This window comes from Pipistrellus kuhlii, unplaced genomic scaffold (genome assembly GCF_014108245.1).
Source record: "Pipistrellus kuhlii isolate mPipKuh1 unplaced genomic scaffold, mPipKuh1.p scaffold_m20_p_111, whole genome shotgun sequence".
Classification (NCBI taxonomy): Eukaryota; Metazoa; Chordata; class Mammalia; order Chiroptera; family Vespertilionidae; genus Pipistrellus; species Pipistrellus kuhlii.
Genome location: NW_023425418.1, coordinates 505,147 through 530,079, shown reverse-complemented (window position 1 = coordinate 530,079; position 24,933 = coordinate 505,147). Strand labels below are relative to the sequence as shown.

General features: G+C 68.9%; 2 protein-coding genes across 11 annotated transcripts; both read left to right on the top strand.

Moving 5' to 3' along the window:
• Positions 1-260: 260 nt before the first annotated feature.
• PPP6R1 (protein phosphatase 6 regulatory subunit 1) lies at positions 261-24,933 on the top strand. 9 transcript variants are annotated; one of them, XM_036432509.2, is made up of 23 exons: positions 261-762; positions 7,811-8,043; positions 9,418-9,604; positions 9,726-9,863; positions 9,981-10,046; positions 11,117-11,229; positions 11,319-11,432; positions 11,721-11,883; positions 11,971-12,123; positions 12,213-12,347; positions 12,763-12,827; positions 12,901-13,102; positions 13,179-13,268; positions 14,708-14,805; positions 15,496-15,553; positions 15,634-15,809; positions 17,887-18,017; positions 18,093-18,273; positions 18,360-18,439; positions 18,529-18,610; positions 18,921-19,014; positions 19,082-19,163; positions 19,240-20,026. In XM_036432509.2, exons 2-23 carry the CDS (start codon positions 7,817-7,819, stop codon positions 19,434-19,436), a joined length of 2,832 nt encoding a protein of 943 aa, XP_036288402.1. In that variant the 5' UTR covers positions 261-762; positions 7,811-7,816; the 3' UTR covers positions 19,437-20,026. The 9 variants fall into 9 exon arrangements, with proteins under 9 accessions (XP_036288402.1, XP_036288401.1, XP_045435677.1 ...); XM_036432508.2 differs by lacking the exon at positions 261-762 and having other exon boundaries at positions 18,921-19,013; positions 19,081-19,163; XM_045579721.1 differs by lacking the exon at positions 261-762 and having other exon boundaries at positions 18,921-19,013; positions 19,092-19,163; positions 19,240-19,383.
• On the top strand, positions 21,151-23,472 carry LOC118715920 (lysoplasmalogenase-like). 2 transcript variants are annotated; one of them, XM_036432520.2, is made up of 3 exons: positions 21,151-21,208; positions 21,523-21,766; positions 22,629-23,471. In XM_036432520.2, exons 1-3 carry the CDS (start codon positions 21,191-21,193, stop codon positions 23,147-23,149), a joined length of 783 nt encoding a protein of 260 aa, XP_036288413.1. In that variant the 5' UTR covers positions 21,151-21,190; the 3' UTR covers positions 23,150-23,471. The 2 variants fall into 2 exon arrangements, with proteins under 2 accessions (XP_036288413.1, XP_045435684.1); XM_045579728.1 differs by lacking the exon at positions 21,151-21,208 and having other exon boundaries at positions 21,385-21,766; positions 22,629-23,472.

Sequence of the window (24,933 nt, the reverse complement as noted above, 5' to 3'; positions counted from 1 at the left end):
AGAGACTCAGACCGGCTGCCACCTGAAGCGAGTGGGAAATCCTGGAGCCGGATTGTCTCTGGTTTTGGAACGGAGTCCTAGAGAACGCCGGGTGTGCGGTGGCGCCTGCGCGCTGCGTTGCCAGGGTTTATTCTGGGAGAGACCGTTGGCACCAGGCGGCGCAGGCGCATCCGGAGGCGGAGCTGGTCCGGGTGGGCGGGGCGGGAGAGGCCGGGCCGCACGCGCACGCGCACTGCAGGCCCCGGCGCGCGGCCACCCCGCGCACCCCGACGCCCGCGGGAGGGCGGGGTCTCCTGCGTGCCCCTGCGCCGGGGGGATTGTGGGATCGTGGCGGACGGAGCCGGGAGTCGGAGGCCCTGAGCCCACTGCAAAGCGGGGAGGCGCCGCCGCTGTGAGGAGGAGGCGGCGGAGGAAGCCGGCCTCGCGCGCCGCCGGCCGCCGCTCACACGGCGGACTGCGCGGAGGACGCCTTCCCGACCGGCCTGGGCCGGAGACCGGGCGGCTTCCCGGCTGAGAGCCTGCCGAGCGGGCCTCGCGACCCCGCCGACCGCGCCCCTGCACCCCGCCCGCGGCGGCCGGCGCGGACCCGAACCCCGGACTCGGCGCGCGAGGGCCCCTCCGCAGGCCCGAGGCGCGTGCGCGAGAGCCGCCGCCCCCGCCCCCACGTACCGGGCCCTGAGCGGGGCCGGAGCCGCCAGCGGCGGGGCGGGGGGGGCGCCCCGATGAGCCCCGAGTGCGAGGAGCCGCCGCCCCTCCGCGCAGGTGAGCTGCCGCCCGTCCCGCACCCCGTCCCCGGGCCGGGCTCCCCGAGCGCCGCACCGCGTCCCCGGGCCGGGCTCCCCGAGCCCCGCACCCCGTCCCCGGGCCGGGCTCCCCGAGCCCCGCACCCCGTCCCCGGGCCGGGCACCCCGAGTCCCGCACCCCGTCCCCGGGCCGGGCTCCCCGAGCCCCGCACCCCGTCCCCGGGCCGGGCTCCCCGAGCCCCGCACCCCGTCCCCGGGCCGGGCTCCCCGAGTGCCGCACCCCGTCCCCGGGCCGGGCTCCCCGAGTGCCGCACCCCGTCCCCGGGCCGGGCACCCCGAGTCCCGCCCCCCGTCCCCGGGCCGGGCTCCCCGCGCCCCGCACCCCGTCCCCGGGCCGGGCTCCCCGAGCCCCGCACCCCGTCCCCGGGCCGGGCTCCCCGAGCCCCGCACCCCGTCCACGGGAGCCCCGCCGGGCCCCTCAGCTCCCCACCGACCCTCCTCCTCCTGGGGCTCCTCCCAGCCAGCCGCGGCCCTCAGCCCCCCAGTCCCTCAGCCCCCCGAGTCCCTCAGCCCCCAAGTCCCTCAGCCCCCAAGTCCCTCAGCCCCCAAGTCCCTCAGCCCCCAAGTCCCTCAGGTCTCCCTCAGCCCCCAAGACCCTCAGCCCCCAAGTCCCTCAGCCCCCCAAGTCCCTCAGCCCCAAGTCCCTCAGCCCCAAGTCCCTCAGCCCCCCAAGTCCCTCAGCCCCCAAGTCCCTCAGCCCCCAAGTCCCTCCGCCCCCAAGTCCCTCAGCCCCCCAAGTCCCTCAGGCCCCCAAGTCCCTCAGCCCCCAAGTCCCTCAGGTTTCCCTCAGCCCCCAAGTCCCTCAGCCCCCCCAAGTCCCTCAGATTTCCTCAGCCCCCCAAGTCCCTTAGATTTTTTCTCAGCCCCCCAATTCCTCCCCCTTGTAGGTCATCCCCACTCCACTCCTTGGCTTCCCTTCCCAGGCCCCTCCCCCTGTCCTGCAGCCTCTCCCTGCCCCCCCCCCCCAACTCCCCTCCTCAGACCCGTCCCCTGGCACCCCTCCGGCCGTCCCTGGCACCCCTCCGGCCGTCTCCCCCCCATCTCCCCTCCTCAGACCCGTCCCTGGCACCCCTCCGGCCGTCTCCCCCCCATCTCCCCTCCTCAGACCCGTCCCCTGGCATCCCTCCGGCTCCCCCCTGGCACCCCTCCGGCCGTCTCCCCCCCATCTCCCCTCCTCAGACCCGTCCCCTGGCACCCCTCCGGCCGTCCCCCCCCCATCTCCCCTCCTCAGACCCGTCCCCTGGCACCCCTCCGGCCGTCCCCCCCCCCATCTCCCCTCCTCAGACCCGTCCCCTGGCACCCCTCCCCTCCTCAGACCCGTCCCCTGGCACCCCTCCGGCCGTCCCTGGCACCCCTCCGGCCGGGTCCTCTGGGGGCTTTTGCTCCCCCGGCAGCAGTGGGGCTCCCTCCGCCCCGCCCGCCCCCCGGGCCCCGGCTCCCTGGGCGCTGGGCTTGGGGGCACTTCCGTTCTCCACGCTGCGGCCTGCGGAGGGCAGGGCCCCGCCGGCTCCGGGTGCGAAGCAGGGGCGCCGGCCTTGGGGGCCCGGCCCTGGGCCACCCACCTGCAGGGCCCAGGCAGGTCACCCAGGGTGCCGGTGCCGTGGGAGGCCGGCCGGGCGGCACCGGTGGAACTGGCCCGGCGGGCGGCTGTCTCTCTAGGAAGGAGCGGGGGTGTGGGGACGGGGCTGGGAGGGCCCTCCCTATGGCGGGAGCCGCGCGCGTGCACACGGGGAGGCGGGTCCGGGCCTGGGCACCCGTCTGCGTGTGCGGCCGGGTGCAGGCGTGTCGGGAGGCAGGGGGCTGCTCGGCCGTGCCCGGAGGGTGACCTAGTGCGGTCTTTTCTTCTTCTTCTTCTTTTTTTAAATTATATATTTTTATTGATCTCAGAGAGGAAGGGAGAGGGAGAGAGAGAGAAACATCCATGATGAGAGAGAGTCATGGATCAGCTGCCTCCCATACGCCCCACACTGGGGATCGAGCCTGCAGCCCGGGCCTGTGCCCTGACCGGGAATCGAACCCAGGTCCTCCTGGTTCCTAGGTTGATGCTCAGCCACTGAGTCATGCTGGCCGAGGGTTTTCTTTCTTTTCTTTAAAAATATATTTTATTGATTATTTTATAGAGAGGAAGGGAGAGGGACAGAGAGTTAGAAACATCGATGAGAGACGGTCAATTGATCAGCTGCCTCCTGCAGACCCCCCCACTGGGGATGTGCCCGCAACCAAGGCACATGCCCTTGACCGGAATCGAACCTGGGACCCCTCAGTCCTCAGGCCGACGCTCTATCCACTGAGCCACACCGGCCAGGGCCCGAGGTCTTTCTTGCTGCTCTTTGACGTGCAGACGGTCCCTTTCCCACCAGCCTGGAAAGCAGGGCGTTCCTGTGAGACAGCTGGGCTGTCAGGTGTGGTTTGGGGTTGAGAGCGGTAAAGCAGCATCTGTGGGGACTCCCTCCCATCCTCCCCCGAGGCCGCTCCTGGGCGGTTGGCTGGCGGCCGGGGAGCAGGGTTGGGGGGGGCCCCCCCGCAGGCGGTTAGGGTTTGGTTAGGGATCATCTCGGGGAGTGGCTTTCCCCTGGGGGTGATTGTGTCCCCCAAGGGACACTGGCCTTGGCTGGAGACGTTTTTGGTTGTTAGGACCAGTGGGGGCGGGGGAAGGGTTTCTGATGGGTAGAGTCCGGGGTGTTGGCAAGCCGGGCCCGGGGCTGAGCCCACCCAGTGCCCGCACCCTGCCCTTGGGCGCGATGCAGTCTTGGCCGGTCAGCTCTGCTGCCACCCAGGAGCCACTGTGTGTGTTGTGTGTGTTGACTGACTTCCGTGGTTTTGGTGCGTCCGGTCGGCCGTCTCCAGTCCCAGCAACTTGTCAGGACCTGTGGCCCCGGGACCTGCAGCTTTCATTCATCCACTAGGTCGCTGCCCCCCTCCCCGCCCCCCCGCCCCGGCCCCCGGGCTGGGTCCTGGGAGACGGGCACCCGGCAGCGAGGCAGGTGACCCAACAGAGAGACGCTGTCACAGAGCGCCCGGCGCTGTCACAAGGCCGCCACGGAAGCCGTGGAAGTGCGGCCCCGGCCGGCGCCGTCAGGGAGGCTTCTTGGAGGAAGTGGTGGCTGCGCCGAAGCCTGAAGGACCCCGAGCAGCTAGTGAGGCCCTGGGAGCCGGAGCAGAGGCGGGAGCCTCGGGCCGGCCGGGGCGCCGAGGAGCGCCCGGTGTGGCGGGAGTGCTGAGCGCCATGCGGGTGGCAGGCCGAGATGAGGTGAGAGCCGGTGCCGGTGCCGGTGAGGCCTTCCCGGCCGGCCCGGCCCGCAGTGGGCAGGCCCACACGGGGGTGGGGACAGGCCAGCCTCGGGGCCGGCCGGCCGGCCGCGGCTCTTCCCCGTGCGGTCACCGGGGCCCCCGGGGGTAGGTCCTGGCCGCAGCCACCGCGACCTCGGTTTGGACAGGCAGGATGGAGCCCAGCCTTTGTGACTGGCCCCGCTCCCATCTCCAAGGGCCGTTTCCAGTCCTGTGTGTGTGTGTGTGCGCGTGTGGTGCTTTTTCTTGTTCCTTTGAACCCATGGCCCGTCCCGGAGACAGTACTGAGTGGGAGCTTTCGGCCCGGTCGGCCCTCGGCCTGGTGTCCCCGCCTCTTCTGTGTGCTGGCCGCGCAGCCACCCCCTAGGAGAGTCAGCTCTGGGGTCAGAGGGCAGGGCGCCTGGCGGGGGCGCCCCAGGCTTTCCCGAACCTGCCCGGTGGCCTTGGCCAGGTCCCTCTCCGCCTGCCTGCCCGGTCTGTCTCGGGCTGTGTGGCAGCACATGCACGGCGTCCTGCCGCTGCCGGCTTCCCGTCCGTGCAGCCAGGCGTCCCCGTCCCCGTCCCCGTCCCCGTCCCCGTCCCCTTTCCAGATTTGGCCGAGGGGACAGTGGGCGGGGGAGTCAGAGGGAGGTGGTCTGGCTGCGCTCCCACCTGCGGGCCCTGAGGGGACGGAAGGACGGGCTGCCATGGGCTCGCCTGGCCTGTGTCTCCCTGGAGCAGCCAGTGTCCTGAGGGTGGCAGCCTCTGCCGAGCCCTGGGGCCGGGGCCGGGGAGGAAGGGGTGTGGGAGAGAGGGTTGTCCGCGGGCCCGGCAGGCAGAGCTGTGTGGACGGCGGGGCAGCAGGGACAGTGGGGACGGCCCGCAGCCAGGCCGACCCCTGAGCCGGCGGGGGGGGCGGTGTTGGTGCTCAGCGGCTTCCTTTCCCGCGGCAGCCCCCCTCTTCCGCCTGCGGCCGGCTTCGCTGTCAAACGGTCGCTAAAACCAGCGGCAGTCACTTCCGTTTTCTTGGTTTGCTACAAGCTGAAGGGTGGGGGTGGCGGGAGTGTGGCGCCCGACGCTGTGTGAATGACTCGATCACGCAGGCAAACGGGCCGGCCACCCCGGGGTGCGGGGTCCCCTCGGGGCCGACAGGAAGGGGCCAGCACCTGCGGGCTCTCCTGTCACCTGCCTGAGCCAGCTGTCCGTACAGCGCGGCCCTTCCGGCCGGAGGTGCCCGTTTCGCCCACAGGAAGCGAGGCTCCCGGATGCCAGGTGCCTGGCCCAGGGCACCCGAGGGCCTGGGCTGGAGCGCGGAGTGCTTGTGGCGGAAGGCTTCCTTTTCCTCCGTGTGTCCCCTCCCGTCCCGCTGGCCTCTGTGCTCTGTCTCGCGTTGAGAAGTGACGTGTGTAGGCCCCCAACAACACTTGGTCGCCTGTTTTGGCAGCCTCCTCGGAGGGGCCGCCTGAGGTTCGGAGAGTTGAAGGGGCCACTGGGCTGTGAGGCCCCTGGATCCACAGTCCATGTCCCCCAGCTCCCCCAAACGCCCTCCTCCCCCGTCTTATTGCAGCCGCCCCCTCCCTGCTGGAAAGCCAGCTGTGGGAGGGAAGCCCACCGCTGTCCAAAGCAGGGGGGGCTGAGGGAGATGGGGGGGGGACAGCCTGCACCCTCTAACCACGGCTTTGGAGGGGGTGGGCCTCTAGTCAGGACAGTGGGGCTGGCAGGGCCTGGGCCCGGGGTCTGCCTCTTGGCAGTCGGGGCTCCTCCCTGCCTCTGTCACATGGGAATAAACGCTGCTCCACCTCCTCCGGTGCCCCACGCGGTGCAGGTTCTGGGCAGGGCCGGCTGGGCCCACCTGCTCCACCTGGGGGCACCTAGTGCGGGGACTGGTCGGGAGGTGGGAGGGGGACGGGTGGCTCCGCTCAGCTGGCGCCCCGGCAGCCGGGTGCCTGGGCCCGGCCCCGCACGCCGGGCAGCCTGGTCTGTTTGTTTTGGTGACGGTTTGTTGAGATGTAATTCATACACCGTATGATTCACCGTTCACAGCGCGCTGGGCAGGGGCTCCTGCCCGGCCACAGCTGCAGCCTCCCGCGATGGGCGTCCGGGTGGAGGCGTGACTGACGGGGAAGTGGTACGGAATCGGTTTTAGGACTTTGGGGGCTTCTGGTGGAAGGAAACGCGGCTCCTGACGGAGGCCCCCGGCGGGGGTCCCCGGTGACGGCCTTTGGCCTCTCTGGCCGCTTTCTGCCGGTGTGGGAGCAGGCGGTATGCTTGCCACGTCGAGGTCCTGGCTTCTTGTAGCCCAGGTGACGCCCTCAGCTCAGGCTCCGTGCCAGGCCGGGTGCTGACGGCGGCCTCGGGAGGGGGGTGCGTGTGGTTCTGTCACGCAGGCAGGGCGTGGGGAGTGCCCGTGGGTCATTCCTGTGACTGATGTGCCCGGCAGGCTGGGACCCACGTACCGGACCTTGGCGCTTTGAATTCAGGGACTGGAGCGGCCATCCTGGGCTTTGGGCCAGGAACCAACGTGAGACACTCACCTCGGTGGCTCTGGGAAGTGGCCTGAGTGGGGGTGGGGTGAAGGCCGGACCGTCTGACTGTGAGGACAGGACCCTGGGGGCCTGTCCCCTCCTGGCTGGCCTGCATTCGGCCACGCCTCCAGGCGTGTCGCCGGGGCTGGGAGCAGACAAGACCCTCAGGATGGCTGTGGATTCAGAGCCACGTGTTCCTGGGCGGCCGAGGGGACTGAGGCTCCAGGGAGGCCGGAGCGGAACGGGGGCAGCAGGGCCTTGAATGGTCAGAGGCTTGGAAGGCTGGTCACTGCCCCCTGGCCCCGCCCTGGCTCAGTCCGGCTGCTTCCCCGTCAGCGTCGTTCTCCTCGGGCTGTTGCTCTGTCCATGGCTGGCTAACCGTCCATGCCAGGCGGTGTGGGCAGAGAGGGCTCGGGCATCGGAGAAGAGGGCCTGACCAGCGGGTCTGGAGGTGCCCAGGAGGAACTCGTCCCCTGGGTCCGTTTGCAGTGGCCTCTGCCTAGGGCGTGAGCTGGCCAGTGCCCGTGCTGGGCTGCAGAGCCCCAGCTGCCCTTGGGTAATGGGGTGATGCATCCCTCAGACAGGGCAGTGGGGATAGCTGTGTTCGGGTCCACCCGGCGCCTGGTGAGCGCTCTGCAGGAGGTGCTCCTGATGCTTCGGGCTGGCCTGAGGGTCACAGCCAGGGCGCCCTCTGGGGCTGGGAGCCTGCCTGTCCTCCCTGCTGAGCCGGGGACCCTGTCTGTCATGCATCCTTCGGCCCGTCCTGGGAACACCCCCCGTTTCCCTCTTCCCTATCCTGGGCTGTGGGTGGGGAGGGGGTTGGGCGTGTTTGTGTGTGTGTGTGTGGCATCCAGGCAACGGCACAGACTTCCCTTGCCTGCCACCGCCCCACGCCCTGCACCACGTGGCGACTCGCTGGGCTGCATGGTAGCTGCGTGCCGGCCGTCATGGGCACTTCATTTGTTCAGCAAACAGATGGAAGCGGGTTTGATGGCCGGGCTTCCAGGATGAGCACAGCTCTGGTCCCGCCTGGGGCCCCTGTCCAGCTGTGGGGACAGCCGGGACTCTCCCTCGCGGGCCTCTCTGGGCCTGGGGCTGAGGGTTGAGCAGGACAGAGGGCCTCAGGGGTCTGGACCAGAGGCAGCTGGGGGAGCCCCGGGGCCCGGTGCTTGCTGAGTCGGCCGGCGGGCTCAGCGGTGACAGCCCTCCCCGCAGGGCGCCATGTTCTGGAAGTTTGACCTGCACACGAGCTCGCACCTGGACACGCTGCTGGAGCGGGAGGACCTGAGCCTGCCCGAGCTGCTGGACGAGGAGGACGTGCTGCAGGAGTGCAAGGTGGTCAACCGCAAGCTGCTGGACTTCCTGCTGCGGCCGCCGCACCTGCAGGCCATGGTGGCCTGGGTCACCCAGGAGCCGCCGGCCAGCGGCGAGGAGCGGCTGCGCTACAAGTGAGCTGCACGGCCCGTCCCCGGGGTCCCGGTGGGGCGAGGAGGCCGAGGCGGGGGCCGGGCTCCGTGGAAGCGTCTTGATTGTGGGGAGCAGCGGCTGGCCAGTCTTGTTTCAGTGTCCCCCCCCACCCCCCATCCTTTCTCCTGCGTCTTCTCCCATTGGGCTTTTGTCGAGATGAGTGTAGCATCCAGTGCAGTTGTGAGGAGGAATCAGAGCTCCCTGTCCCCCGCCTGCTCCCCCCCTCCGGCCCCCCATGGTGACTGAGCACCCTACAGCCCAGCGTCCCAGCGGGTGACGTCACGTGGCTTAGAGCAAGTCCTCTAGCTCCAGGCAGAGTCTTCTCACCGGTAGTTCTCTTGTAACGTTCCTCCTGCGGGGCATGAGTTGGATGACATGTGCCTGTGCCCAGCTGGTGCCAGGAGCAGAGTTGGCATGGCCCTGGGTGGCCACCGCCCTCCCTGCACACTCCTCTGCCCTTCTCTCCCACCCACCCCGTCACCCTCCGGGCACTGAGGGCCCTGGGTGTGCTGGGGCCAGGCTGGCAGGGCCCTGTTGGGGGCACTTCGGTCCGCCCTGGTCCACCGCCCTTCTCGGGCCCTGCACCGCCCATGCCTGGCACGGCTCCCTTCGGTTCGTCTTCCCTGGTCCCCGGTGCCGCCCTCTGCCCGGCCCCCACACCCCTGGGTGGTATGGTTCTCATCTCTGTGGTTTCTGTGCCTGTGGCCTGAGCCAGATGGTGTTGGGTGAGGGCTGCCCGTGCCCTTTGTAAAGTGGGAGTGATGTGGGTGCGGGGACCTGGCAGGGTCAGCAGACCCCTCTGACGTCCATGTGTCTGTCATATACCTGCTCCTTCCGGTGCTCTGACCTCAGGCCATCGTCCCCCTCCCAGCTTCCCCCCTCCTTTGAGTGTGTCCAGTGTCTCCAAGGACTGGGGTCTGGCTCACAGGAGCCGGAAACACTGAGGGAGCCTCCATTTCGCCGCCTGTGCCCTCTGGCCCCTGGGTGCTGCCCTGCTCCAAGGAGCCCAGGGGAGGAGGCACCCAAAGCGCCTCCAGCACACAGGGCGCCTCCAGCAGATTGTGGTCCCGCGGACAGGGCGGCCCACTGGGCAGGCGGCCCTCCAGCAGTGTATGGAGGGGGGAGGGGGGGCGTGTAGATCACCGGGCAGACTGTGAAGGGGAGGCTCCGGTGGTGACCGGGGCCAGGGCGCGCCCTGGGGACCAGCAGGTGGCTGCAGGAGGTGACCGCTCCCTGTGGGGTCAGGAGGGTGGGCACGCTGTGGGGTTCTGACAGGGAGGTGAGAATGGCGCTGCTGGCTCTCCCCCTTATCTGTTTCCCTCTCTGGATGTGACAGCCCCCTCCCCGCCCCCCAGGTACCCCAATGTGGCCTGCGAGATCCTGACCTCGGATGTGCCCCAAATCAATGACGCCCTGGGCGCCGACGAGTCCCTGCTGAACCGGCTCTACGGCTTCCTGCAGAGCAGCGGCTGCCTCAACCCGCTGCTGGCCAGCTTCTTCAGCAAGGTCATGGGCATCCTCATCAACCGCAAGACGGACCAGGTACCCGCCCGCCGACCTGCGCGCCCCCGCGGGCGGGGGGGGGGGGGGGGGGGCGGTCCCGCCGGCTGACGCGCCCCTGGGGGGGGGGGCGGTCCCGCCGGCTGACGCGCCGTGCCCGCAGCTCGTGTCCTTCCTGCGGAAGAAGGAGGACTTTGTGGACCTGCTGCTGCAGCACCTCGGCACCTCGGCCATCATGGACCTGCTGCTGCGGCTCCTCACCTGCGTGGAGCGGCCCCAGCTGCGGCAGGAAGTGGTCACCGTGAGCTCCGGGCGGGCGGGCGGGCGGGCGGGCGGGCGGGCCGGGAGGGGCGGGGCCGGGAGGGGCGGGGCCGGGAGGCGGGCCAGTGAGCGGAGCCGCCTTCTTTCTCACCCCAAGTGGCTCAACGAGGAGAAGATCGTCCAGCGGCTCATCGAGCAGATCCACCCGTCCAAGGATGACAATGTGAGTGTCCCAGACACACCGCCCTCCCGAGGGGGGTGAGGAGAAGAGGCGTTGGGAGCCGGGTGCCCATCTCCCCGCTCCCTGGCGTGGTGGCGGAGCAGAACGGGGTTTACCCACAGGATGTTTCCAGCCCGGAAGTTGGCACAGCCTCCCTTGAGCCAGCAGGTCTGGTGAGAGGCCTCTGTGTCCCGGCGCTGTCCCAGCATCCTCGCTGCTGCCCTCCCCGGGCCGCTCCCCTCCCCCCAGCAGGTGGTCAGCACCCAGGGCCGGCCTGTCCCCGTCCCGGGAGGGTGGCGGCCGTCCAGCCTTGGTGGCAGAGGGACAGGGTGCCCACTGTCCCGGGTCCAGGCTGCCTGTGGGTCCGGGTCTGTGGGTCCTGGGTGTCTGCCCATGTGCTGGTCTTGCGTGGCCTTTCTGGCAGCAGCTCTATGGAGACTGAGTCACGTGCTCTGCCCACCTGTTCCTCACGTGGACTCGGTGCCCCGTGTGCTCAGAGGGGCAGCTGTCACCGAGCCGGTGTGTGCCGCTCCGGAAGCGTGACCCTGGGGACCCTGTGCCCGTCGGCGGCCCCCATTCCCCTCGTGTGCCCAGCCCCTGGCAGCACCGGTCCGCCTCCTGTCTCTGGGTTTGCCCTTCTGCGTGGTTCATATACATGCAGTCACACGTGTGGTCCACGGCTGGCCTTGGCCTGAGCACCGTGTCCTGTGTGCATCCGTGTTGTAGCGTGTCGGTGCTTCATCCCTGGCTAAGGCCGAGGATCGCTCTGCTCAGTGGGTGGATGCCCCTTTGGCCATGACGGGCGCAGGGCTTCTGTGGACGTCTCCTTCTCCAGGAAGCCTTCCTGGGTTTCCTCCTTTCTCTGCCGTCTCTCCCCTCCAGTGTTTGGTGTCTGGAGCTTCGGTCCTTGTGTCCCTGTGCCTGTGCCATTCTCCTCCCCGTTCCTAAGGGCCGGGGCCAGATGGCCAACTCATGGGGGTGCAGACACTGGGCCGTGGGGGCCTGGCAGCCAGCCTGGTCCTCAGCGCTCTGCTCTCTCTGCTCCCTGCCTGCCCCCCCCCCCCACCCCCCAGCAACATTCCAACGCGTCGCAGTCCCTGTGCGACATCATCCGCCTGAGCCGGGAGCAGGTGATCCAGGTCCAGGACAGCCCGGAGCCCGACCAGCTGCTGGCCACCCTGGAGAGGTGGGTTTGCGGGAGCACTGGCCCTGGGGGGATGCCGGCCTGGGAGCCTGGGTCCAGCCCGTGACCCTGACCCTGACCCCCCTGCCCAGGCAGGAGACGATTGAGCAGCTGCTGAGTAACATGCTGGAGGGCCAGCTGAACCCGTCCGTGCTCGTCAACGGGGTCCAGGTGCTGCTGACGCTGCTGGAGCCCCAGCGGCCACGGTGAGGGCCCCGCTCTGCGGCGCCCGGAGGGCTCCTCCCGTCCCCACCGCCAGCCGGACACCGGCCACGTCAGCTGCCACGGCTTCCTGCTGGCGTCCCCGCCCAGGGCCCCTCGGGCGTCACTGTCCAGCACGCAGTGGGGCTTCCACCCTAGGGCCCCCAGGCCTGGTGCCTCCCTCAGGCCGCCTCGTGTCCTCGCAGCCCCTCACTCCTCTCCTGGGGTGCTCGCACGCGTGCGTGTGCACCGGCTGTCCGGGCCGCTCACTGCCTCCGCCCTGCCTGCTGCAGGTCCGAGTCCGTGATCGTGAACAACTTCTTCAGCAGCGTGGACGGGCAGCTGGAGCTGCTGGGCCAGGCCACGCTGGACAGCCCCGTGTCCAGCATGGGCGCCCTGCACGCCCTGCGCCCGCGGCTCAGCCGTTTCCACCAGCTCCTGTTCGAGCCGCTGGAGGTGGGCTGGGCGGCCCGGGGTGGCGGGAGGGTGCTCCTCGGCCCCGGGCAGCCGAGGCCAGGAACGGAGCCGCCTCTGTGTCTGCAGCTGGAGACCCTGCGCACGACGTGTGGGGTCCTGGACCCGCCTCTGGGCAACACACGGCTGCACGTGGTCAAGCTGCTGGCCAGCGCCCTGAGCGCCAACGACGCGGCCCTGACCCAGGAGCTCCTGGCACTGGACGTGCCCAACACCATGCTGGTGCGGGGGCAGGGCCGGGGCGGGGGGCGGGGGGGGTAGGGGGGCCTCGGGGGGTCTCCATGCCAGCCCGCACCTCCCCTCCCCCTCAGGACCTCTTCTTCCACTACGTGTTCAACAACTTCCTGCACACGCAAGTGGAGGCGTGCGTGAGCACCATGCTGAGCGCCGGGCCCCCTGCCGACGGCAGCGTGGAGACGCCCGCCCCCAACCTCGGCGTGAAACACGTGCGCAGGGCCTTGGGGTCCCCTCCCCTCCCCCAGGCTGGGCTCCGCCCCCGTCTGTCCCCGCCTGTCCTGGAGCCCTGCTTGGTGTGGCTTCCCATCCTGGGGGTGGGGCCGCAGACTGGGGGAGAGGGGGCGACGGGAGTGAGGGACAGTGAGCTCAGGAGGGGGGTGTCCTGGGAAGCACGTCCCCCGGGTGGCGGCTGCCGGGCCCTCAGAGGAGCGTTCGGCGGGAGCTGGGGTTTGCCGTCCGGAGGGACGGGGCTCGGACAGGCCGCGGTGTTTGAGGAGCCGAGTGGGCTCGCCGGGGAGGGGCAGGCTGTGTGGATGGAGCGCTGTCCGTTCCGGAGGGAGCAGCGGGGGCCGCCTCGGCCCCGGCTGGTCTGCGGGTGGCGCTGTGACTGCTGGTCCCCCACAGCTGCTGCAGCAGTGCCGCCTGGTGGAGCGCATCCTGGCGTCCTGGGAGGAGAACGAGCGTGTGCAGTGAGTGTCCCTCCGCCGTCCTTCCGGGTGGGCGTGGCCGGGCGGCCAGTGTCCAGCTCCGGCCTCCCCCCAGGTCCGCAGGCGGCCCGCGGAAAGGCTACATGGGCCACCTGACGAGGATGGCCAACGCCCTGGTGCAGAGCGCCGAGAAGGGGCCCAACGCCGAGCAGCTGGGGCAGCTGCTGAAGGAGATGTCGGCGGAGCAGCAGGAGCAGTGGGAGGCCTTCGTGTCGGGACCCCTGGCCGAGACCAACAAGAAGAACATGGTGGACCTGGTGAGGCCCAGCTTCCCGCTTCCGCAGTGCCCGCGCCCGGTCCCACGGACAGGCCCTCACCGCCCCGCTCCCCCAGGTGAACACGCACCACCTGCACTCCTCCAGCGACGACGACGATGAGCGGCTCAAGGAGTTCAGCTTCCCCGAGGAGGCCGTGCTGCAGCAGGTGGGGCTCCGGGCTGGCCCGCCGCCCTGCCCCGCCGCCTGTGTCCTCTGTCCTCCCGCCCTGACCATCCCCCTCCTCCCGCCCTGACCATCCCCGTCCTCCCGCCGCCCTGACCATCCCCGCCCTCCCGCCCTGACCATCCCCGTCCTCCCGCCCTGACCATCCCCGCGCTCCCGCCCTGACCATCCCCGCCCTCCCGCCCTGACCATCCCCGTCCTCCCGCCCTGACCATCCCCGTCCTCCCGCCCTGACCATCCCCGCCCTCCCGCCCTGACCATCCCCGTCCTCCCGCCCTGACCATCCCCGTCCTCCCGCCCTGACCATCCCCGTCCTCCCGCCCTGACCATCCCCGCGCTCCCGCCCTGACCATCCCCGCGCTCCCGCCCTGACCATCCCCGCGCTCCCGCCCTGACCATCCCCCTCCTCCAGCCCTGACCATCCCCGTCCTCCCGCCCTGACCATCCCCGCTCTCCCGCCCTGACCATCCCCGCACTCCCGCCCTGACCATCCCCGCTCTCCCGCCCTGACCATCCCCGTCCTCCCGCCCTGACCATCCCCGTCCTCCCGCCCTGACCATCCCCGTCCTCCCGCCCTGACCATCCCCGCCCTCCCGCCCTGACCATCCCCGTCCTCCCGCCCTGACCATCCCCGTCCTCCCGCCCTGACCATCCCTGTCCTCCCGCCCCCCTGACCATCCCCGCGCTCCCGCCCTGACCATCCCCGTCCTCCCGCCCTGACCATCCCCGTCTTCCTGCCCTGACCATCCCCGCGCTCCCGCCCTGACCATCCCCGCGCTCCCACCCTGACTGCCCTGACCTCCCGCCCTGACCATCCCCGTCTTCCCTCCCTGACCATCCCCGTCCTCCCGCCCTGACCATCCCCGTCCTCCCGCCCTGACCATCCCCATCCTCCCGCCCTGACCATCCCCGCGCTCCCACCCTGACTGCCCTGACCTCCCGCCCTGACCATCCCCGTCTTCCCTCCCTGACCATCCCCGTCCTCCCGCCCTGACCATCCCCGTCCTCCCGCCCTGACCATCCCCGTCCTCCCGCCCTGACCATCCCCGTCCTCCCGCCCTGACCATCCCCGTCCTCCCGCCCTGACCATCCCCGTCTTCCTGCCCTGACCATCCCCGCGCTCCCACCCTGACTGCCCTGACCTCCCGCCCTGACCATCCCCGTCCTCCCGCCCTGACCATCCCCCTCCTCCCGCCCTGACCATCCCTGTCCTCCCGCCCTGACTGCCCTGACCTCCCGCCCTGACCATCCCCGCCCTCCCGCCCTGACCATCCCTGTCCTCCCGCCCTGACCATCCCCCTCCTCCCGCCCTGACCATCCCCGCCCTCCCGCCCTGACCATCCCTGTCCTCCCGCCCCCCTGACCATCCCCGTCCTCCCGCCCTGACTGCCCTGACCTCCCGCCCTGACCGCCCTCCTGCAGGCCTTCATGGATTTCCAGATGCAGCGCATGACCTCGGCCTTCATTGACCACTTCGGCTTCAACGACGAGGAGTTCGGGGAGCAGGAGGAGAGTGTGAAGTGAGTGTGCCGCCGTCGGAGGCTGCCTGCGCGGCCTCTGCCCTCCTCCCCGGGCCCCCCTGGTCTGGTCGCTGGGAGGCGGGGGTGGGCCACCGGGCCCTCCAGAGGCTGCTCAGTGGCCGGTTCTGCGTGTCGGTGTTGGTGGCGGAAGCACCTAAAAACCGCCTCTGGGTGTGGTCGTGAGCGTCTTCCCGTCTCCCCAACGTTCCGCCACGGCACCTGCGCGTTCAGTCAGAGGAATGCCAGTTGACGTGTAAGCTGTATGGGCAGACCCGTGACAGCACCTCATAGCGACGGGCAGGAGTGGCCGGGGCCCCTGAGTCTGGTCCTGCTACTGTCCTGGCCCAGTGTCCAGGGCACCCGGGGCTGCGTGGCCCCGAGGATAGTGCCCGCCGAGCGGGAGAAAGCCCTGGGTTCAGGGACAGGCAGGCGGGCACCGCTGAGACAGGGTTCCTGCTCCGCCCGTCCCCTCGGGCACCTGTGTGAGGCGGGCAGGAGTGAGGGCAGGACGTCAGCTCTGCCCACATCCACACGGGGGCCGGCGCCGCGCAGGGAGTGGGAGCCAGGGGGCCGATGGCAGAGGTGCAGCTGCGGGAAGCGGGTAGCGAGGGCACATGCGTGCAGGGAGGAGCGGCAGGAGCAGCCTGTCCCGCATCAGACTCAGCCTCCTCACCCCCCGCTTCTCCCCAGCGCGCCTTTCGACAAGACCGCCAACATCACCTTCTCCCTCAACGCCGACGACGAGAACGTGAGTGGCCCCCGTGCCCTGGGGGTGGGGCTGTGGGCAGTGCCGCCCACCCACCTGCCCCCTGCCCCCTGCCCCCGCAGCCCAACACCAACCTGCTGGAGATCTGCTACAAGGACCGCATCCAGCAGTTTGATGACGAGGAAGAGGAGGAGGAGGAGGAGGGCCAGGGCTCTGGGGAGTCCGACGGGGAGGACGGCGCCTGGCAGGGCAGCCCGCTGGCCAGGGGGGCCCGCCTGGGCCCGCCCCCAGGTGTGCGGTGAGTCCGCCCGCCTCCTGCTCCGGGCCTGGTGGCTTCGAGGGGGCTGCGGGGCCCACGGGGGCAGTTCCCGTCGGCTCGGGGGAGAAGCCTGTGGGAACGGGGCGTGTGTGTGGGGCCTCTGGGCCCTGAGGGCTGGGAGCCCCGCTCTGAGCTCCAGCAGGAGCCGGGCCGGCTCTTTGTGGCTGTAGCTCAAGGGGCTCCTTCGGGTGCAGCTGATGCAGGTGCGTCTGCAGCCAGCACCTCCCTCCCCAGGGACTGTGCTCTCAGCGCGCAGCGCTCAGGCAGGGGTCCCCAAAAGGTGGCTGTTCCACCGGCTGCCCTCCCCCCGTTTCAGTAACAGGACAGGTGATGATGGTCCCTTCCTCAGGTCAGGTGTCGGGACCTGTGACCAGGTCTTTGTGCGACATTGCGCTGTTTTCCTCCCTACGGGCTGCCCGGGGCTTGTGGGAGCCAGAGGGTTTTCCTTCCTGACGGCGTGGAAGGAACATGCAGGCGCGGGTGAATCCTGAGGTTTGGCCTGTGGGCACCCGTCTGCCATGTGGAACCATCCCTGTCCCCCTGCCGGCTGCTGCCTGCCCTCCCAGGGGGGACGCTGCCCAGACCCCTGCTGGGAAGGCGGGTGTGGCGTTCTGTGCCGGGGCCATTGCCGTGGGGTGCCCCCTGGCCCGCCCAGGGGTGCCGCTGGGTGAGCAGCCAAGGCCCAGGTCGTGGTCACCATGGCTTCCTAAGAGGTGCCAGCCTTAGCCTCACGTTCGGGTTTGGTCTCTTCTGAGCGACGGGCAGGTCCACCTCATTCCTGGCTGGTGGGCAGCCCCGGGCCAGCAGCCTGCTGAGGGGCCTGTCCCTTCCCCAGGACGGGGCCATGGACTGCGTGAGGGTGTGCCTGCCCCGTCCTGGCCCGCCGACGGCCGTCCGGGTCCCTGTGGTGTGCGGTGGGTGTGAGGCAGGTGTGCGCTGCCGTCTCGCTCAGGTTGTGTTGATGGTACGGGACCCCTTGGGATTCCTGGGAATTTGGGGATCTGCTTGTCAGTTTCAGCAAGGGCCTGGGGCGTTGTCTGTCTCTCCTGGCCCCTGCGGGTGCGGTGTGTCTCCCTGAGTTTGGGTATTTTTAGCTTCCAGCAGCGTTTTGAAGTTTTCAGAGCGTCTGTTTTTATTTCTTTTGTTGAATTGATTCCTAAGTGTTACAATCTCCTCAACGCCCCGGTGAGTGGGATTGTCGCTAGTCGCTGAGGGGTAACAAGGGGATAGATAGGCGGTGGCTGTGGGCATCGGCCCGCCTCGCGCGCCCTCTGGGAACGCCCACCCCGCAGCACTTCCTGCCTGGAGTACAGGCGCCCCCTGCCGTCGGGTTACTCCTTCCTTCCGGCCCGGACGGCGGAGCAGGTGTGGGGCGTCTGGTTCCTGATGTTGGGGGACGGGTGGAGCTCCCCCGGTTGGAGAAGCCCTCCTGTCCCCGTTGGCCGGGCCTGGAGTCTGATTTCAAGGAGAGCAGCGCCCTCCTTCCGCGGTGCTCGGCATCTGCTCCACCGCCCCGTCCGTGGGCGGGGTGGCCGGGGCCTTGGTCTGCGTCCGTCACCCAGCAGTGTTCTAGGAGCAGCTGCACGTGCTCACGCGTGCTCAGCGGTGACAAGAGTCCCTCCCCGCCCCTGGCCGGTTTGGCCCCTGGGCTGAAGGGTCCTGGTTTTGATTCCAGTCCAGGGCACACACCTCCGTTACAGGCTCAGGCCCTGGTCCAGTCCGGGGTGTGCGGGAGGCAACCAGTTGATGTGTCTCTCTTGCACTGTGTCCCCCCACACTTCTGCTCTCTCCATGTCAATGGGCAGACATCCTCGGGTGAGGATTAACAACAACCAGGAGCCCCCGAGTGAGATGCCCTGTGCTGGGAGGGTCTGTGAGGGAGGCTGGGGCCTGCCAGCCCTTGATCAGCAGGAACTTCCCCCATCCTTGTGTTACCCTTCAATGTGGGGGGGCAGCCTTGAGGGTGGGGGGTGGGGGGTGAGGGGGTTGGGAGTGGGGATGGGCACGCTTCCCGTTGTCCTCCCTGCACCAACAGCTCATCTGGTTTCTGGGGCAGGAGCGGAGGCAGCACAGATAGCGAGGACGAGGAGGAGGAAGAGGAGGAGGAGGACGGCGAGGAGGACGGCCAGGGGGCCCACGATAGGGCCGGGCCCCCCTCTGACCCCCACCCTGGCCCCCAGCCTCCTGGTGAGTGACCACGCGGTGGGGTCCGGTGGACACAGCGTCTGCCTGCCCTGCTCACTGCCGCCTGCTCTCTCCCAGGCACCAGCCGGGCAGCCGCCCCTGACCCAGTGCCTCCAGACACCCCGGCCGCACCCCCAGACTCTGGGGAGAAGGAGCCGCGCCCTGGGGCCCCTGCCCCTCTGGGGCCGGTCGCTGTGCCCCAGGACCTCCCCGCCCCAAGCCCAGCCGACCCCGAGGCCCCAGGCACTCTGCAGCTCAGGTGAGGCCGAGGGCCGGGCTGGGGGCGGCTCCGTCTGGTTCGCAGGCTCCAGCCAACCGCCGCCCCTTGGCTGCTTCCCCCTCCAGGTCCCAAGACCCCGCCCCCCCCTCAGCACCTCAGGAAGCCTCCGATGGCGATGGCGGCGGCCGAGTAGCGGAGCCCTCAGGTCAGCCTGTCCCCCGCCCCCTGCCCCCGCCTCCCCACGCTGCCCCCGGCCTGCACCCGCTGCTCAGGCTGTCCCTCTGTCTTCCCCAGCCCCCTGCCAGGCCTTGGTCAGCGTCAAGGACCTCCAGGCCACCATCCGAAGGACAAGCTCCACCCCCAGCTCCTTGGACAGGTGACCTGCGGGCAGTTTCTGGGGAGCGTGTGGGGGTGAATGAAGCCCGGCTTCGGGGTGGCTGCTGCTCCGGAGCGGCTCCAGGGCCCTGTGCCGGGTCCACAGGACAGGACCGTGCTGCCCAGGGCCTCTGCCCACGCTGCCCTCCGGCTCTCGGGAGCCCCGTGGGCGGGAGGGGCCGAGGGGAAGGGGCACGCAGACGGTGTCCGATGAGGACTTCCTGCCCAGCGGCCCAGGTCTGCGGGCGGGGTCAGGGCTGCGGGCGAGGGCCTACGGCTGGGCGTGAGTGCCTGACCCCGCCTCCCCACAGCGCAACCAGAGACCCTGCTACCTCTGTCCCAGCCCTTGGGGCCCCCCAGCTCCCCCAGACCATGGAGAAGGAGAAGAGCCCAGAGCCCATGGGGTGAGTGTGGGGTGGCCATGGCGGGGGCGGGGGGGCCTGGGGGGAGGCTCTGACCTCCTGTGTGCCCTCTCCCCACAGTGCCCAGGCCCTCCAGCTGCCCCCGGTGCCCAACGGCTCCGCCCAGGGCGGCCCGGCGGCCCCAGGCGCCCAGTGAGTCGCAGGCCAGGGCTGCGGGGGGGGGTGCAGTGGCCCGCGGCTCCTCACCCCTCTCCCTCTTGGTTCCCAGGTAGCTGCCTGGTTCCGGTGATGGCGGCCAAACCCTCGTCCACTGCGCGGGTCCTGCCCTGGCGGGGTCAGGGCGGGTCCCGTGAAGGCCTGTTGCCCCATCAGCCCATCCCGTCTCACCCCCACCCCGCTCTCTCCTCTGGACTCCCAGGAGCTGGCGCCAGGGAGACAGGCCCCACCCACCCCCATTTGCACTGAGAAAAAAAAGATGGAGTTTTATCTCCTTGAATAAAGATATAGAGTCGAGTAGAAAGCAAGGAGGAAAGAGCTAGAGAGAGAGAGAGGCCTATATTCTATTTTACATGTACGTCCGGGAGGAGAGGGCGGAGAGCCAGATGGAGCCAGGCCGGGGCAGGTGGGGGACCACCCCTTCCCAGCGGGGCTGCGTTGGGGTCCCTGAGGCACCGCCCGCCCCCCACCCCTGTGGTTCCCATGCCCACACCCACACTCGGCCGCCAGCTCAGGTCCACCTGGGGGCCGAGGGGGCCGTGCCTTCGCCCCGCCCCACGCCCCAGGCCCTGCACTTCCCCGGGCGGGCCGGAGCCCGTCTCTCCGGTGACATTCCCACGAGGCCCTGACACACGAGACCCCTGCGCCTCCCACAGACCCTGGGCGGGGCTTTGGGGGGTGTCCAGCTGGGGTCCCCCTCCAGTGCCTGAGGGTCTGGGTTCCAGCCCAGTTGCCAAGTGCCCTTGACCCAGCGCCCTCTCAGGCCGCGTGAGTATGTGTGGGTGCCCAGCTGTTTCATACTCAACTATAAATGAATGAATAAAGGAGACAGTTTAAGACGCTGCTGCTCAGACCTGGAGTTCTGGGGGGGCGGGAGGGGAGCGCCCTGAGCATCCCCCGGACTCGCCCGGCCTGGTCTCCAGAGCCGTGGCCGGGCCCCCTCAGTCACCCAGCCTCACGTGTCCACTGGTGAGCGCCCTCTGTCCAGCCTCGGGTGGGAGGTGGGGGCAGGAGGTGACCCAGGAAACGCGGCTAGCCTCTCGGTGGTGCCTGCGGGGGAGGGAGACGGGGGAGGTCAGTGCAAGAACAGGCCAGGCCGGGCCGGTTCGGTTTGGCTTATTCGACAGAGCCTCTGCCTGCGGGTGGAAGGACCGGGTTCGATTCCCGTCAAGGGCACGGACCTCGGTTGCAAGCTCCTCCCTGGTCCAGGCCTGGTCTGGGCTCCTGCAAGAGGCAATTGATGGATGAGTTTTTCTCACATGGATGCTTCTCTCTGTCTCTCCCTCTCTCCCCCACTGTCCCTAAAATCAGTGGGTTAAGAAAAAAAACAGCCATTTCAGCCCTGGGGTGTGGCTCCCTAGGAGTGTCATTCCTACCGCAATGGGGTGGGCAACAGGAGGCAGCCTGTCAGGGTATTCTCCTCTCTCTCCCTCTCTCTCTTTCTAAAACCAATAAAGTTCTTAAAAGAAATCAACCATTCATTTTTTTGTTAATCCTCACCCGAGGACATTTTCCCATTGATTTTTAGAGAGAGTGGGAGGGGGAGACTGAGAGGAACATCGAAGCTGGGAGAGAGACACATGGGAGCTGTGCTTCTGGGCCCCCCAGGGCCGCGGCCCCGGGCTGGGGGTGAGCTCCAGGGCAGGTCTGGTTGTCCTTGGCATTTGTTAGGTCATCAAGTGTTGGTGTGGGGGCGCTGGGGGAGGGAGAAGTGGGTCCTCCATCGGCCACTAGGTGAAGGCGCCCCATCCCCAGGTGAAGGAGGGCGGGGCCTGGCAGCAGTCCAGGCTGAGGGTGAGGAGGGGCCCCTGCCAGGCAGAGCCGCCCCTGGGCGGGCAACATTGCCCAGCGCTGAGTCAGGCCCGGAGTCCACCCACAGGACGGACGCTGGCCGCCGGGCTGCCCGGTTAACTGGTTAACGAGTAACCGCTTGCCGTTGCTCCACCCCCAAAGCCATTGGTGCCGTGTACTGGCCACTCTGCGGGCGGGTGTCCCAGGCGAACATGGGCATCCGGAACGAGGTGCTGTCCCCTATCCTCAGCCCTAGGGAGAGGCCCTGAGTGTGGGAGGGGCTGGGCTGGCCTCCCGGAGACCTCAGTAGACTAAGGAATTGAGGGTCATGGCCTCCCCAGAGGCTGGGTTCCAGGGGGCTGGATGTCCAGTGGGCCTTAAGTGGGGGTGGGGTTGGGTGGGAACCCCGAGACCCGGCCAGATGGGGCCTGTCCTGGGGGACCCCAGTGGGGGTTGGGTGGGAGCCCCGAGACCCCAGTCCTGGCCAGGGCTGGGGGTGGCCGGAGCCGCCTCCCCGGCTGAGCCGCGCCTTGTCCGGACGCAGCCGCACCCGGCCAGCCTGAGCCCCTTCCTCCTCACCTGCACCACCTACTTCCTCCTCTGGATCCCTGAGGACCCGCCGTCCTGGCTGGGCGCCCTGGTCAAGTGCCTGCCGGTGCTGAGCCTGGCGGGGCTCCTGCGGGCACACCCGGGCCCCAGCGGGAGCTACAGCCTTCGCCTGCAGGCGGCCCTGCTCTTCTCGGCCCTCGGGGACGCCTTCCTCATCTGGCCCGACCTCTTCCTCCACGGTGAGCAGGGGAGCGGCCGCCCTGCCCCTCTCCGACCCCCCAGGGCCCCGGGTGCAGGGCCGGCTCCCTGGTGGCCGCTGCTGGGAGCCGGGGCGAGCCAGCACCCCCCGCCTCAGGGCGCTCAGCCTGGCCTGAGCAGGGGTGAGTGGGGGCGTGGGGAGGGGTGGGGTTCCCATGTCACAGGTTTAAGGACAGCCTCATAGAGAAGGGGGTGCCGGAACGGGGGTGGTCTAGGCCCCTGGCTGGCAAACTCATTAGTCAACAGAGCCACATATCAACAGTACAACGATGGAAATTTCTTTGGAGAGCCACATTTAAAAATATATATGTTTTATTGATTTTACACAGAGAGGAATTAAGAGGGACAGAGAGTTAGAAACGTCGATGAGAGAGAAACACCGACCAGCTGCCTCCTGCACACCCCCCACTGGGGATGTGCCCACAACCAAGGTACATGCACTTGACCGGAATCGAACCCGGGACCTTTTGGTCCTCAGGCCAATGCTCTCTCCACTGAGCCAAACCGGTCCTGGTGAGGGAGCCACATTTTTAAAACTTTAACTATATAGGCAGGTACATTGTTATTAACTTAATGAGGGGACTCCTCAGCTGGCCTTTGCTAAAAACTCAAGGGGCCAAAGAGCCGCATGTGGCTCTTGAGCTGCAGTTTGCTGACCACGGGTCTAGGCAGAGGGACCGGCAGGTGCGAAGGCCCCGGGTGGGTGTGCCCGGGGTGCGGGTCCAGACAGACCACGCTGAAGCCCAGTGGGGAGCAGAGGACGGACGGACCAGGGACCGTGGGAGCTGGCAGGGGCGACGCACGGAAGCGGGTCTCACGGGTGCCCCACTCCCTGCCCTCCAGGTGTCCTCGCCTGTGCCACGGCCCACCTGTTCTACATCTGGGCCTTCGGGCTCAGCCCCCTGCGGCCCAGCCTCCTGCTGCCCGTGGTCCTGGCCTCGCTCCCGTTCTCCGGCCTCCTGCTGCTGCACCTCTCCTCCAGCCTGGTCCTGCCCCTGGCGGCCTACGCCCTGGCCCTGTCCACCATGCTGTGGCGCGGCCTGTGCCCCGGCCTCCTGCTGCCCGTCTTCCTGGGCTCGCTCCCGTTCTCCTTCCTCCTGCTGCAGCACCTCCCGCCCGACCTGGTCCTGCCCCTGTCGGCCTACGCCCTGGCCCTGGCCGCCATGCTCTGGCGCGGCCTGGCCCGGGGCGGCAGCGCCCGCTGGGGCGCCCTGCTCTTCGCCGCCTCCGACTGCCTGCTGTCCTGGCACACCTTCGTCCGGCCGCTGGCCCACGGCCGCCTGCTGATCATGGCCACCTACTACGCCGCCCAGCTGCTCATCGCCCTGCCCGCCTTCCAGAACCCCAAGCTCAAGACAGACTGACCAGGGGCCCTGACGGGCCGGCGTCCGCCCTCTCCCCTCCTGCAGGGCCCCGGGCCTTCCCGGGAGCCGCCCTTGGGGGCCGAGCCAGGCTCCCGTCTGCAGGCCTCCGTCCATCCGCCTGTGGGAACCGGTGCAGGATTCCGGAGGCACCGCCCGGTTCCGAGCACTTTCCTGGGTTCTGGTTGCGGGTTCCAGGCCCCTGAGCCGGGCCCGGGCGGGGCCTCCCCAGCCCTGCCCGTTCTGTGAGCTCCGGGCCCCCCGAGTCTGTGGGAAGCAGGGAGACTCGACAGTCTGTGAGGACGAAATTCCCGCTGAGGGGAGTTTGGCCAAAGGCGCTGGCCGGGGTTGTTCCGGGACCTTTCCAACAAACAGTCTGTGCACCTGCGGCCCCCCAGGTGTTCACTGGAACCCTAACGCCGGCCTCCGGGTGTCCTTGCTGAGAGGGCACTGCAGACACACCTGCCCCCAAGGTTCCTTCCCGTCTGATTGTGTCCGAAGGTCAGCTATCTCCTGCTGCTGCTGCAATAAAACCTGAGGAGGCTGTCTGGTCCCTCCAGCCCGGCCGCCCCTCAGTCTCTCTTTCTCAGCAAACGTGTCCGAGGTCATTCATCCTCGCCAGGCGGATGGTCAGCCCCGCCCGCGTCCACGGCCCCTCCCGCTGACCTTGACCTCTTTCCCTGTGGCCTGAACAAAGGGGACCAGGAAACAGCACCTCCTTTATTTGGGGAGGGGTGGGGGGAGGCATCACAACAGCAAAGGGTTGTGACTTTTTAAAGAGAGGAAGGGAGAGGGTTAGAAAGCTAGAAACATCGATGGGAGAAACATCGACCAGCTGCTTCCTGCACCCCCCCACCAGGGATGTGCCCACAGCCAATATACATGCCCTTGACTGGAATCGAACCCTGGACCCTTCAGTCTGCAGGCCGACGCTCTGTCTACTGAGCCAAACCAGTTTCTGTCAAAGGGTATTTCTTTTTTGGGGGGTAATTGCGACTGTATTTCCTCCTCTTTGAAAATATATATTTTTTATTAAGAGAGGGGGAGAGAGAAACATCAACGATGGGAGAGAATCCTGGATCGGCTGCCTCCTGCACGTCCCCTACTGGGGGTCAAGCCCACAACCCAGGCCTGTGCCCTGACTGGCATCGAACCTAGAACCCTTCAGTCCGAAGGCCGATACTCTATCCACTGAGCTACACCGGCCAGGTGTGCAGCCCCCTTGCTGAGGCTGGTCCTGCCACTCAGCCCCCAGCCGGGCAGGCCACTCATGGCCTGGTGTCCAGGGCACCTGGGGCTGCGGGGCCCTGAGGGAGGTGCCCGCTGAGCTGACCGGAAGAGCAGATAGCGAGGCCATGTGCGGGCAGGGAGGAGCGGCAGGAGCAGCCTGTCCCGCCTCAGCCTCGCAGCCTCCTCACCCCCCGCTTCTCCCCAGCGCGCCTTTCGACAAGACCGCCAACATCACCTTCTCCCTCCAAGCTGACGCCGACGAGAACGTGAGTGGCCCCCGTGCTCTGGGGGTGGGGCTGTGGGCAGTGCCGCCCACCCACCTGCCCCCTGCCCCCGCCCCCGCAGCCCAACACCAACCTGCTGGAGATCTGCTACAAGGACCGCATCCAGCAGTTTGATGACGAGGAAGAGGAGGAGGAGGAGGAGGGCCAGGGCTCTGGGGAGTCCGACGGGGAGGACGGCGCCTGGCAGGGCAGCCCGCTGGCCAGGGGGGCCCGCCTGGGCCCGCCCCCAGGTGTGCGGTGAGTCCGCCCGCCTCCTGCTCTGGGCCTGGTGGC

Excerpts from the sequence above, each read along its gene's own strand:
- PPP6R1 (XM_036432509.2), top strand. The coding sequence starts at position 7,817 with ATGTTCTGGAAGTTTGACCTGCACACGAGCTCGCACCTGGACACGCTG. Across the intron at positions 8,044-9,417 it reads GAGGAGCGGCTGCGCTACAA|GTACCCCAATGTGGCCTGCG; the intron begins GTGAGCTGCACG and ends CCCGCCCCCCAG. Across the intron at positions 19,015-19,081 it reads AGAGCCCAGAGCCCATGGGG|CTCCCCACAGTGCCCAGGCC; the intron begins TGAGTGTGGGGT and ends CCTGTGTGCCCT.
- LOC118715920 (XM_045579728.1), top strand. The coding sequence starts at position 21,400 with ATGGGGCCTGTCCTGGGGGACCCCAGTGGGGGTTGGGTGGGAGCCCCG. Across the intron at positions 21,767-22,628 it reads GCCCGACCTCTTCCTCCACG|GTGTCCTCGCCTGTGCCACG; the intron begins GTGAGCAGGGGA and ends CCTGCCCTCCAG.